The sequence below is a fragment of the Culex quinquefasciatus genome, chromosome 2, assembly GCF_015732765.1.
Source record: "Culex quinquefasciatus strain JHB chromosome 2, VPISU_Cqui_1.0_pri_paternal, whole genome shotgun sequence".
Taxonomy (NCBI): domain Eukaryota; kingdom Metazoa; phylum Arthropoda; class Insecta; order Diptera; family Culicidae; genus Culex; species Culex quinquefasciatus.
This window is the reverse complement of record NC_051862.1, coordinates 101,645,707-101,659,830: the sequence shown is the minus strand read 5'-3', so window position 1 is coordinate 101,659,830 and position 14,124 is coordinate 101,645,707. Positions and strand designations below refer to the sequence as shown.

The window sequence follows — 14,124 nt, the reverse complement described above, 5'->3', positions numbered from 1 at the left end:
ACCAATACTAATACTTTTTTATGGAACTTGTTCAGAAAACTGTTTTTTACAATGTGATTGATTCTAAAATGTTTAAAAATGTAATGGTGTTATGTGGCAGAGGATTGAAAAAATAATTTTCGGAACCTATCAGGTAATAAACAGCTTATTGTAATTTGTTGTTTTATTGGGCACGTCAACTTGTTAGCATAACACTTTAAATCAAGTCAAGGAAGAAAGCTTATTAAATAAATAATCTACACAGAAAAAATATGTAAATTTACACAGCACGTAATTTCTGTTTCTTATGTAAACTCACTCAATGTAATGTTGAAATATGATGTAAAGAGTAAAAAGTCATGAAAATTGCTCCAATGTAAATCTAAATCTAATGTAAATCATGAATATAATGGAAACGTTGAGCATTGAAACTCAAATCTGATGAATTTCTACCCGTGTTCGGCTTCCTGTAAATTCCTATGTAATGTAAATCATATATCCAATGTATTTCTGCCAAACGTTGACTTCAAAACTACCCGAACTAAAAATAGTTATATCTGGTTCTCTTTCTCGCTCTCATACTTCGCTGGCCCACTGCCTGAGCCTCGACCTGAACAAGTTGATGCTTTTGCCGCTCGTTTAGAAAATGCGAAGATGGCTCAGTCGGCAGCGGGTAGCAGCAGTAACACAAAACATCCTACCCGTCGTTCGTTCGATTCCAGTCCAGCGTTATTCCACTTGGCCGTCGACGAGAAAGTGTCCCCTACCTGCGAAACAACTTTTAAAATCCGAATTTCCTTTTGCTGCCCGCTTCAATCATTTTAAAATAGAACATAGGCCACACCCTTTTCCTACTGCAATCCAAGTCGAGCTTCTCATTCCCATTGTCCTATCAGAATTGGTTGATTTGAACTAATGTAAATTCCACAAGTAATGTAAATTCCAAAACTAATGTAAATTTTCAAAACTAATGTAAATTTCCAATGAATCTAATGTAAATTTCCAATGAACCTAATGTAAATATACGTCATTTATCATGATACCTTTTGGTACATGATAAATAATGTAAATTTACAGAAATATTTTTTTCTGTGTATGTTTTGCATTGTTAAATGCTCAAATTTGTATCCGGGCAATATTTTGCTGTTATTTCATGACAAATTGTACAAAGGAAAGATTTACTTTCGGTAGTATCGGGGTTTCCAACTTGGATTTTGGGGTAATTTCAAAGAAAGCTGGAAATCTGGTAAATTTGGTTCGATTTTTTTATTATTGGAAGTCAAATATTGGTCAAATATAGTAGGTTAGAGTCTTTAAGGCTTATTCATAAGAAGTTTGAGTGATATCAACATGAATGCACCGATTTTCTGTGTCTTTTTGCCTTTCTTACAAAAGAAAGGTTTAAGGTTTGCTTTTGGAAAAAAACTGTTTTCAGAAATCTTAAAAAAATCGTGCACGGCGAGGATTCGTCCCAGGAAAAAATCCTATTACTAAATTGAAGGTTTAGATGCGCTCTTTCGATTGAATTTTGGCCCGAAACCCGGAACTCAAAGTCTTATTTTTGAGAGCTCTTTTTCTGAAATACATGAGTGATGTCTGTATCCGCTCTTAAAAATTTGTGTCTTCCATCACTGGAAAACCGCTCGTAAAACCCTGGGTGCAGAATAGTGGTCCGCAAAGCGGCCTCAACTTAGAACTGTCAAAGCGGAACCAATTTACTGTTTGAAAAATGATGCCAAGAAGCGGCAAGTATTTTAATCGATCTATAGTTTATTTTGTCAAAAAAGTCGAGGGCATCAAGGTTTTGAGCATGAGCATGAGCATGAGCATGAGAGACCACCCATGGTTGTCCTTCTCCGTTGCTGAACAGGACCGTAATATCCCATCAGCACAACTGGTCACACGCTTCAACGATCAAATGATGTTTCCCTTATCAACAGCATGAGTCGAGGGCGTCAAGGTTTTGAGGTATTCAAAGTCAACAAATCTTTAGAAAAGGGATGAAATCGAGATTGTCATAATTCGTCGCAAACATTGTCTCACTCAAAACCTATGTTTACGAATTGTTTGCGACGAATTATCGGTAACTGTGAATGACACCTACCAAATAACATTGAATAATCTTACTCCTGTATTATAACTGCGCTTCAAAGATCCATAATCTCGTAACTTCCATCCGGTTGCTCTTCTGATTCACAAAATTCCCCCACTTCTGACGCAATTTTTAATCACATTGAAAACAAAGAAGGACTCTTTTGGCCACCCATTGTTTAGTCTACGAACAAAAAAAGCACGAAGAACTAAATTTTTCAGCGTAAACTTTAATATCATCAGATCCAAAATGTTTCAAAACGAGTCACTTCAGCAGCAAAAAATATGTCACGCTTGAGCTTGAACAAAGCCTTCTACACTCAAGCCCCGTTGGTTTGACACCAACTGTTGTCAAACGAACGGGGTCACTTTTTAGTTTGACACCCTTCTTACACGGAGTTCACACACACTACTAAACGTTTGTTTTGATAGTGTGCGTGAGCGCCGTGTAAAAAGTGACAGTTCGTCACTTTTTAGTTTGACTTTGACCAACCAACTTGGTACAAACTAAAAAAGTGTCAAACGAAAAAGTGACCAACCACCGGGGGTTGAGTGTACTTTGTTTATGTTTACAGCTGTAGTGCAGTTGTATTAGTGAGGAGCAGTGGGGATCTTTCGGAAATCACGTTACGCATTCTGTCTTTTCAGCACCCAGGTAAAACCCACAATTTTTATAAGTCAGATCGGTAGCTGTGGGGTCGGAGACGAACATTTTATTTTTCGATTCACAATTTTCGACCAGTAAATGTGGTCAAAGCCATTTTTAGAGGTATTTTTTGGACTATTTTACAGATAACACTAGCAAATTTAAAGAATTCAGTTTCAAACAAAAAGCCATTCGAAAACATGAGCCATAAACTGTTTGGGCCCAAAATTTGAAGCTTTTCCAAAATGTATTTTCAGAGATATAGCGATTTTAGTGTTTTTCGTCTTATTTTTACCCTATTTTTTCCTATTAAATTTTTGGATTTATACAAAATCATATACTGAACATCAAATTCAAAGTCCCGGTTCGTTCTCGCTCGAAAGCTCGACAAGTCGTCAAGTCGAAGTTTCAACGCCAGCGCTGTTACGCTTGCGCGTGAAACTGTTCTTTCTGGCTTCTCATAATTGATCGACTAAGTTTAATAGCGATACATATTTTTTAAGTTAATCATAGACTTACATTATAGACTGAGTACCCTTTATTTTTTTTCTAATAATGTCAATCCAATATGTTTTTCTTAATTAAATTTAAATATCTTGCGACAAAAAATGTACTTCTGAAATTAAAAAAAAGGCATTTGAGGTTTGCCCCAAAAAGATTCGAAGTTTTAGGTAAAATTCTCACTGGATGGTATCATTTTGTTTCTTAAAAATTAATTGCACAAATATATTTCTCAGAGTTTCATCATTTTGTAAGAAAGGCTCTATTTCACCTCTGGTGATATTAAATCGGGTTTTGAACAAATGTCCCATAAAATCGAAAAATTATCTTCAAAAAAAAGTTCCTCTAGACCCCCCGACGAAATAGCTCAATATACCCCGCAAAATGTCAGGAAAGAGCCCTTCTTTCACGGTGCCAAATATCAGACATACCGATTTTTTTATTTTTGAGGTCTCGAAAAAATACACCGTGATTCATTTGTGAAGTAAATTTACCTATTTTCGACTCCTGTCTGGGAATAATTGTGGCCGGTGCTGACATGGTCCGTTTGTATGGCCATTTGGTTCCAAACGAAGCACTCAACGTTTTCATTGACCCCGATGTATCCGACTGACTCAAAGCTTCTCTGGCTTTGTTAATCTTTGTTGATAATACTTCACTTCCGTTTTCCGAATTACGTAAATCCCGCAGGTGTGATATATCTCCATTTTTTTCAAGATTCACTTGAGCTTCAACAAACAATGTATCAAAACGATTTAAGAAGAAGTCCCATGTTAAAACCTTCCGGTCGGAAAGCATGTTGTGCAGTTGATATAGAGATTGAAGAACTACTGGCCTATCCACGATAAACATATCAAACTGTGATTCCAAGCAAAACAACAAAGCTTGGATGGCTTTATCATGAATAGTACCCAAATAACCTGAAAATAGTCTGAATAACAAACAGTCCTTCTCGTAGCCTGAATTATTATGCTTACAAGTAGCTCTTTGCGCAACATAAACATTAAGGTCGTCGCATGCAGCAATCAGATGACAAAAGGCAGTCGCCGAAGATACTTGAAGACTGATCTCTGAACGTAATGGGGTGGAGTCCATAAATCTTGTAATAACTGAAAAAAAAAACTTGTTTGATCAAATCTTTCTTATACTATGCAGTAGGTGGTGATCGCGCATTTTTTTTTTTTTTTTGGTTCAAAAATGAATAAAGATCCGAGAAATCGTAACTATTACATAAACACATAAGCATAAGCATAAGCATAGGTGCCCACCCGCAGTTGCTACTCCGTTATTGACCAGGACCTCCAGAAGTTACATCCACGAGCCGTGGAAGATAAGTGGGTGCTATCTTTCCTCGCTTCGCAACTTCTCAAAGGCCCCTATCATGCTGATCAATACCGGCGCCGGCCACGACCAGTGGTAGGGTCACGGGGAAGTGGATGGGAATGTTAGTCCGATACTTGAGTGATAGAGACCGCCCAATCGACTGCATCTCCGACAAAGTATCACATGAGTTTTGAGGGGGTTAGTAGATGGGTATGAGGTCAGGATTCACGAGTGGCAGTGATGTGACCATGAGCATTTTGTTTATCGGTTGAAATTTTAAATCTTAGGCAGCCGGCTGCGGAAAGATAAATAATTGATTATTTAAAAGTTTGTTTTAATCGAACGCGTGCCAACCGAGCGGTAGTGCTATGGGCTGGACTTATCAGTATATTTTTACTGTTGGTACAATTAAGATAACGCGAGCAAATGTCAAAAATAGTAGATGAGTTAATACTAAAGCTGCCAGTTGGAATAAATTATTACGATCAACGAATATAAACGAAAAGAAAACAGGACACCACGTAACCGATTGTAATGAAATTAAAACAATAACTTAAACGAACTTAACCGGCGGCGTGCCTTCCTATCAACGATGATAAAAGAAGGACTTATAAATTTAAAATATAAAAAGACTCCAAAAATACGTTGCATAGTAACCGCGAAGTCCCGCTACTCACAATCGAATCCGAAAGATAGCTATCTAGAATTTTAAATATAGTATTAATTCGACCGCGATCCTCCAGAAATTCTTCGTCGGCGTGCCTTCCGATCAACGGTGATGTAAGAAGGGCTTTATTCATTAAAATGATTTTATATCATAAGCCTTAAAACATATTCGTCGGCGTGCCTTCCAATCATCGATGATATAGAAAGGACTTAATCCAGCAATACGACTTGCTTGTCTCGAAAAAAAAAGAATTCGGATCGTTTCTATCGAAAACTATGTAAAGGGAACAAAAATAAACTCATTGGCCAACGAACGCGCGAACTAAAAATAAAGAAAAAAGAAGAAGAAGAAGAAGAAGACCAATCACCCCATGCACACAAACAACGACACGAAAGAGATGAAAACAACACGAATCAGAAGAAATCCAATCACCCCATGTACACAAATAGCGACATAAAAGAGATGGAAAATAACACGAAAAAACAGGACTGCGCGTCCACACAGGCACCGCACTACTGATGCCATTATTTAATTATAATGACCAATCACCCCATGCACTCGAACAGCGACATAAAAGAGACGGAAAATAACACGAAAAAACAGGACTGAGCGTCCACACAGGCACCGCACTACTGATGCCAAAATCGTAACTATTACATAAACACATACAGATAAAAAAAACTGAAACAGTTCCTTGCAGGTTGATTTATGTTGTGGACTGTAAGAGGAATGTCCATCAGAAATCGAATCAATGACATTTCCCCGAAACCCATATTGCCGAAGGGACATTTCCCCGAATGCCACCTCCCCGAATGCCACCTCCCCGAAAAGACACTTCCCCTAATAGTCATTTCTCCGAAATCCATTTACCCGAATTTACCGTTTCCCCTAATCTTCCACATCCTCGAATGCCATTTTCCCGAATGGGCCACAATCCCGAATGCCACTTACCCGATTAGTCATATCCCTGAATAGTCATTTTCCTGAACGCGCGCTCCGGGGCACCGGGCAGTTCCGCTTGACCGCATTCGGGGAAAAATCATTTTATTAACAATAATTCAATAGAAAGTTTGCTTTTTTATTATTAAAAAACATATTGTGCGATTTCCGTAGTACAGAACCCCGTTCACACTGATTATTTTATTCGCCTTGCTGGTTTGGAAATTAATTTTATGGCGAAAAGTAACTTGTAATCAACATGCCAAAATTTATCGAAAATAGATCAATAGTTGACTGAGCACTTCTTTCGCTAAGGCTACGACATTCTGACTTTGACATTCTGTTTTCGTTCGTCCACATACGAACAAATGACTACAATGCAGAGTCATTTGACTCTCTCCAGTTATAGAGGCAGTGGGGGCAGAATGGACCATGGGGGCAGAATGGGCCACTCTTGGTTTTGGGCTTTAGAATGGATTTAGACCAACTGGCAAGGGTCTTATAAAAGACGTCAAATAACATCACCACACCGAAAACGACGTTTGAATTCATTGTATTTTTCGAATTATTAACAAAAATGTAAATTTATTGACAAAACCACGCAAATGTTGTTTATTTCGAGGTTCTTAAATAAGCTTTCTCAAAAGTTAGATTATTTGAAAAAGTTTGTTCAATGTTTATAATGTTACCAGGAGCTATTACAAAGCTAATCAAACAACAACGGAACATTCAAATCATTTAGAGGCTTTGGGAAGTGTTAAATTAAGATCTACTTGGGGGCATAATGGACTACCTTACTGCCTTATAAAAACAATCAAATGTTGCGAAATTTGAGCTAAATAAATTATTTCACTACTGGTAGCTTCACAAATCACGTTTAATGCAACATTAGTTGATTTTTTAATTGTTTTGACGCTTATTTGTAAAAATAGTGTCTTTTTCGACATATTTACACTATTTTCAAAAATGTTTGTTTTGTTAAGTGACTATTTTTATAAAAGTGATCAAACTTCATGGAAACTATGATGGAACTTCATGAAACTATGTTGTATACTTGGTTTATAAAAAATTTCAGCTTTACCCTTCGACGATGTATTAGACGAAATTGCTTATTTTCTAAGGTGGCCCATTCTGCCCTGCAGGGTGGTCCATTCTGCCCCGCACCCTGGAGAAAGTAGTCGAAAACACATTTTTTTTAAATTGCATCAAAATAGTTTAAAGCTGAAATTTTTTATAAACCAAGCATACAACATTGAATGGAACATCCCAAATGCATGAGCCTACTACACTGGATTCATAAATTTGTAGTTTGAGAAGAGCATGTGCCTTTGAATCGAGCGGCTGCATCAGTACTGAGCTCGGTTTCCATTCGTTTTAACTTTGTGTGCGTTCACTGACGGTTGCTTCGCGATGACGATCATGACAGGCACGCTCGGTCAGCATTTAACGATCCATTCGATGATGAAGGCCTACACATTAAAAATAATCATGGTAATATTACATCTTTTTGGCAAGAAAAAGATTTTAATATAACCTCTGACAAACGGCCCACTTTGAAAAGGAGCAGAGGGGGGAACAAAAACCTTAAATAAAGTTTATACCAGCCTTATGTACCTATTTGTCCGATTTTTTTGGTTCTTGAAAAAAAATTCGAAAAAAAAACTTCTCAAAACCAATCCAATCTCATTCTGCGGTGTAATACAAGTGTCAATTAAACAAACTATTTTTTCTAATAATTTACAACATTTAATCAACAGCATACCCGAAAAAGCTGTTCGGTGAAATTGAGAAAGAAAATAACTGTTAGGGGAAGTCATGGAAAATGGCTTTAGCAAAAATGATGTTCAGGGAAAATTCGGGAAAATTAAAATTCAAATAAACGAAAATTAGCGTAAGTGTCAACTAGGGGAAATGGCATTCGGGGAAGTGGCCGATTAGGGGAAATGGCATTCGGGAATGTAGCCGATTAGGAGAAATGATATCCGATGAAATGGCACTCGGTTATGTGGCTGATTAGGGAATGTGGTATTCGGGGATGCGGCCAATTAGGGGAAATGATTTTCGGGTAAATAGCTTTCGGGAAAATAGCATTCGGGGAAATGAGCTAGACCCCAGAAATTCGTGTCCTAGCACACTCTGCGCACGGAGAACTGGACGGTTTTTTTTATTTATTTTTTTTTATTTATTTGTTTGATTCCGACAGACAACTTGATGTCCAAACGAAATTCTTAACCTAATTACATTTAAATAACATAAATCACTTGAACAGGTTCAATAATTGCAAACATAACACATACATCATTTACAAGAAAATTAATTGATTGTCACTACACCCAAAAAACATTTCACCACAAAGTTGCATGAAAATTCCAGTGGCAGCCAATTTTTGCACCAAATCAACGTTTTACTTGAGTCATGCAACTTTCGTATTGCATTCATGTCAACTCTGCTTGAATCCACATCCTCGAATGCCATTTTCCCGAATGGGCCACAATCCCGAATGCCACTTACCCGATTAGTCATATCCCTGAATAGTCATTTTCCTGAACGCGCGCTCCGGGGCACCGGGCAGTTCCGCTTGACCGCATTCGGGGAAAAATCATTTTATTAACAATAATTCAATAGAAAGTTTGCTTTTTATTATTAAAAACATATTGTGCGATTTCCGTAGTACAGAACCCCGTTCACACTGATTATTTTATTCGCCTTGCTGGTTTGGAAATTAATTTTATGGCGAAAAGTAACTTGTAATCAACATGCCAAAATTTATCGAAAATAGATCAATAGTTGACTGAGCACTTCTTTCGCTAAGGCTACGACATTCTGACTTTGACATTCTGTTTTCGTTCGTCCACATACGAACAAATGACTACAATGCAGAGTCATTTGACTCTCTCCAGTTATAGAGGCAGTGGGGGCAGAATGGACCATGGGGGCAGAATGGGCCACTCTTGGTTTTGGGCTTTAGAATGGATTTAGACCAACTGGCAAGGGTCTTATAAAAGACGTCAAATAACATCACCACACCGAAAACGACGTTTGAATTCATTGTATTTTTCGAATTATTAACAAAAATGTAAATTTATTGACAAAACCACGCAAATGTTGTTTATTTCGAGGTTCTTAAATAAGCTTTCTCAAAAGTTAGATTATTTGAAAAAGTTTGTTCAATGTTTATAATGTTACCAGGAGCTATTACAAAGCTAATCAAACAACAACGGAACATTCAAATCATTTAGAGGCTTTGGGAAGTGTTAAATTAAGATCTACTTGGGGGCATAATGGACTACCTTACTGCCTTATAAAAACAATCAAATGTTGCGAAATTTGAGCTAAATAAATTATTTCACTACTGGTAGCTTCACAAATCACGTTTAATGCAACATTAGTTGATTTTTTAATTGTTTTGACGCTTATTTGTAAAAATAGTGTCTTTTTCGACATATTTACACTATTTTCAAAAATGTTTGTTTTGTTAAGTGACTATTTTTATAAAAGTGATCAAACTTCATGGAAACTATGATGGAACTTCATGAAACTATGTTGTATACTTGGTTTATAAAAAATTTCAGCTTTACCCTTCGACGATGTATTAGACGAAATTGCTTATTTTCTAAGGTGGCCCATTCTGCCCTGCAGGGTGGTCCATTCTGCCCCGCACCCTGGAGAAAGTAGTCGAAAACACATTTTTTTTAAATTGCATCAAAATAGTTTAAAGCTGAAATTTTTTATAAACCAAGCATACAACATTGAATGGAACATCCCAAATGCATGAGCCTACTACACTGGATTCATAAATTTGTAGTTTGAGAAGAGCATGTGCCTTTGAATCGAGCGGCTGCATCAGTACTGAGCTCGGTTTCCATTCGTTTTAACTTTGTGTGCGTTCACTGACGGTTGCTTCGCGATGACGATCATGACAGGCACGCTCGGTCAGCATTTAACGATCCATTCGATGATGAAGGCCTACACATTAAAAATAATCATGGTAATATTACATCTTTTTGGCAAGAAAAAGATTTTAATATAACCTCTGACAAACGGCCCACTTTGAAAAGGAGCAGAGGGGGGAACAAAAACCTTAAATAAAGTTTATACCAGCCTTATGTACCTATTTGTCCGATTTTTTTGGTTCTTGAAAAAAAATTCGAAAAAAAAACTTCTCAAAACCAATCCAATCTCATTCTGCGGTGTAATACAAGTGTCAATTAAACAAACTATTTTTTCTAATAATTTACAACATTTAATCAACAGCATACCCGAAAAAGCTGTTCGGTGAAATTGAGAAAGAAAATAACTGTTAGGGGTCATGGAAAATGGCTTTAGCAAAAATGATGTTCAGGGAAAATTCGGAAAAATTAAAATTCAAATAAACGAAAATTAGCGTAAGTGTCAACTAGGGAAATGGCATTCGGGGAAGTGGCCGATTAGGGAAATGGCATTCGGGAATGTAGCCGATTAGGAGAAATGATATCCGATGAAATGGCACTCGGTTATGTGGCTGATTAGGGAATGTGGTATTCGGGGATGCGGCCAATTAGGGAAATGATTTTCGGGTAAATAGCTTTCGGGAAAATAGCATTCGGGGAAATGAGCTAGACCCCAGAAATTCGTGTCCTAGCACACTCTGCGCACGGAGAACTGGACGGTTTTTTTTATTTATTTTTTTTTATTTATTTGTTTGATTCCGACAGACAACTTGATGTCCAAACGAAATTCTTAACCTAATTACATTTAAATAACATAAATCACTTGAACAGGTTCAATAATTGCAAACATAACACATACATCATTTACAAGAAAATTAATTGATTGTCACTACACCCAAAAAACATTTCACCACAAAGTTGCATGAAAATTCCAGTGGCAGCCAATTTTTGCACCAAATCAACGTTTTACTTGAGTCATGCAACTTTCGTATTGCATTCATGTCAACTCTGCTTGATTTTCACGCAGCTTACACTCACACAACTAAATGTCACGTGAAATTCATGCCTGAAAATTTGGAGGCGTGGCTTTCAGTCAGCTGAGTTTTGGTTTGCATGATTATCACGCAACATCCGCGTGTAAACTAGTATGGAAAAAATCCATACACTTTTTCATGCAGCATTGTGGTGAAAAATTGGTTGAGGTAGCATGAAATTCCTGTCTGCAAATTTTGTTGAGCTCGGTTACCGGGACTTAGCCAATTTCATTTCAGATGATTTTTGGTTCTTTAGCCGAACGGACTTGACAGAAATCCGTGGCCGTTTTTTTTGCTGGATAAATTGGAGTAAGATTTATTAATAAATTCAAATTAATTCTTGGTGCTGCTGAAGTTGCCGTGTTTTGATGGTAATTTTGAAAAGTTCTTAAAAGTGTGTGTGTGTGTGTGTGTGTGTGTGTGTGTGTGTGTGTGTGTGTGTGTGTGTGTGTGTGTGTGTGTGTGTGTGTGTGTGTGTGTGTGTGTGTGTGTGTGTGTGTGTGTGTGTGTGTGTGTGTGTGTGTGTGTGTGTGTGTGTGTGTGGTCCAATCCAATACCCGCTAACCGGTAGCGATATTATGGGAAAGTATAGTTTGTATCAGACTTTATATATGCCGAATGCTGATACAACTTATCTCAGTCCCGGGTACAGAGAAACCTCTTTTTACGCGGTGGCGTTACGCTTTTTGTTTCGTCGATTTCTCTTAAACCGTACAATATTTTTGCAAGCTTCAAAAAGTAATTTGTAGATCTGAACAAAACCTACAAACTGCTCTCAAAAGATTGCAAAAATGTTGCGTCGTTTCAGAGAAATCGACAAATTAGAAAAACGTAACGCACCGCGTAAAAAGAGGTTTCACTGTATTAGGTGGTGATAGCCCTCGCGCTGCTTCCAACGACCCGTTTCAGAATGACAGAGCTCCTTGCGGTCCAATTCCGAGGTCGCTGGGCATTGTTCGGCCCCGCCTAAACATAGAATCAAGCATCTGAAGGAAACTCGATCTATATTTAGACTTCCAACTTTTTTCTTTTTTCAGGTGAACGAGAGGAAAGATTTCATAAGCCGGGGGACAAAGGCTTTCAGTAAGACTGTCAAGTAACCGGATTTTGGAGTGAGTCTGGGAGGACGATTTAAACGAGACCACCCCGAAAACCTTCAGCGGAAATGAGTGGCAGAAGCAGATATGCGTGTGACAAAACTGTGTGTTTATAATTAGTGTGCCAGTTATAAAATTGTGAATTGAATGTGTGTTTTATTTTTGTATTAAGATTGTATTCTGATTGGTCGTGTGGTGCGCGAGTCTTTTTTGTGTTGAAAAGACCTTCCCATAGCTCCGTAGCTCGGAGGACTCGACGTCGGTTGTTTGTGTGTTAAGCCCTCTCCATAGCATCGTAGCTCGAGAGGCAACGAAAATCAATACCTTATCTAGCTAACAGAAAGAAGATAGGAAGGCACTTGATGATTGAGTTCGTCGCGTCTATTCCGTAACAAATTCATGAACTAAATGATTATATAATTAAAAATCAGACTACGCTATCATTGCAGCATTGCGTTTGACACCTCATTTTATAAATAAATATTATTTGGTTTTATCTTTCCACAGCCGGCTGTCTAAGATTAAACCATTTCATTAAAAATTTAACAACAGTTAAACGGGAAATGTCTCATCCGCAGCAACCGAGTGTTTGCCTTGAGAATAACATATAATACCTTTCAACAAACACTATGATTTTGGGTCGCATCATCATCTTCTATGATGAATCCTGACCAAACACCCTATCCTACTAACAAGTTTTCAGGTTCCTGGCGCTTGTAGGGTGTAAGCACAGAGTAAATCAGCTGCCCTAGTAGCAACCTGCGCTAACTAACATTCCCGTCCCTTAAAATCGAGATCTACAAACTGACATGGCGGGCGCCGTTGGTGGCCAATGACTGTTACCTATTCGCAACTGATCTTGTTCTGGAAATCATGGTGTTTTATCTTTTCAGCGCATTCATACATGCTGTTGATAAGGGAAATACCACTTGATAGTCGAAGCCTATGATCAGTAGTGCTGAAAGGATATTACGGTTCTGTTCAGCAACGGAGAAGGACAACCATGGGTGGTCTCTCATGCTCATGCTCATGCTCATGCTCATGTATTAAGATTGCAAACTAAGCTTTTTTTTTTGTTATTCTACACTGAAAAAATCTGACATAGCAAACTCAAGTGCTTTTTCACGGGATCTGCTACAAAAATCATCACGATAATTTCACATGCTTATCCAATGGCTTCGATAGTTTGTTCATGTTCCATTGATGTGAAAATCATTTGAAATCAGCTGATCCCAACCGAAAACCGCTTCACTCTTTTATCACATGGTGTTCCTTTGATAGTGAAGGGAAATTCACGTTAAAACCAGATGTTTTGAATTTGAATATCGAGTGTTGCAAATTTGTTCTGAAAATCAATAAGCAAGATGGCGAGAAGGAAAAATGCACGATTTGAGCTCGTCTTTTAAAACAGCTTTTTATTTCAATTATTCAAGGAATTCATCTGAATTTTCACAAAGAATCGTGATTTTGACGATGGTAAGTAATTATGCCGGTCTGCTTCGACTACACACTATTTGAAAACTCTTTAAAACGTGATCGTTGTGTCAAAGATTTGGGTGTCATGCTTGACGCAGAACTTTCATTGAAGGATCATGTGGCTTACATGACTTCTAAGGCATCCAAACTGCTCGGTATGATCTTCAAAATGACTAAGTACTTTCGAGATATTCAATGTTGAGATAAATCGAATTGAAGCTGTTCAACGCAAATTCACTCGATTCGCATTGCGCTACTCTCCCAATCAATCTTTGGATTATGCCAGTCGATGTGATTTCCTTCATCTTGATTTTTTGTCTGTCAGGAGAGATTTAGCGAAAACCGTGTTTGTTTCTGATCTGTTGAGATCCAACATTGATTGTCCTTACTTGGTCGGACAACTCAACATCAACATTCGCCGGCGAACACTTCGCTCATTTGC

At 37.8% G+C, this 14,124-nt stretch overlaps 1 protein-coding gene across 10 annotated transcripts in view; it reads right to left on the bottom strand.

Moving 5' to 3' along the window:
• LOC6045498 (protein unc-79 homolog) overlaps positions 1-14,124 on the bottom strand; it is a 279,959-nt gene that overhangs the window by 138,299 nt on the left and 127,536 nt on the right. For 9 of the 10 annotated variants that reach the window (XM_038254242.1, XM_038254241.1, XM_038254239.1 and 6 more), the window contains 2 exons: positions 4,195-4,326; positions 3,712-4,137 (listed from right to left, as the gene is read on the bottom strand). The exons of the other annotated variant lie outside the window; for it this stretch is intronic. In XM_038254242.1, coding sequence (XP_038110170.1) covers positions 3,712-4,137; positions 4,195-4,326 — 558 coding nt within the window. The remainder of the gene's footprint in view (positions 1-3,711; positions 4,138-4,194; positions 4,327-14,124) is intronic. 10 annotated transcript variants of the gene reach the window in all.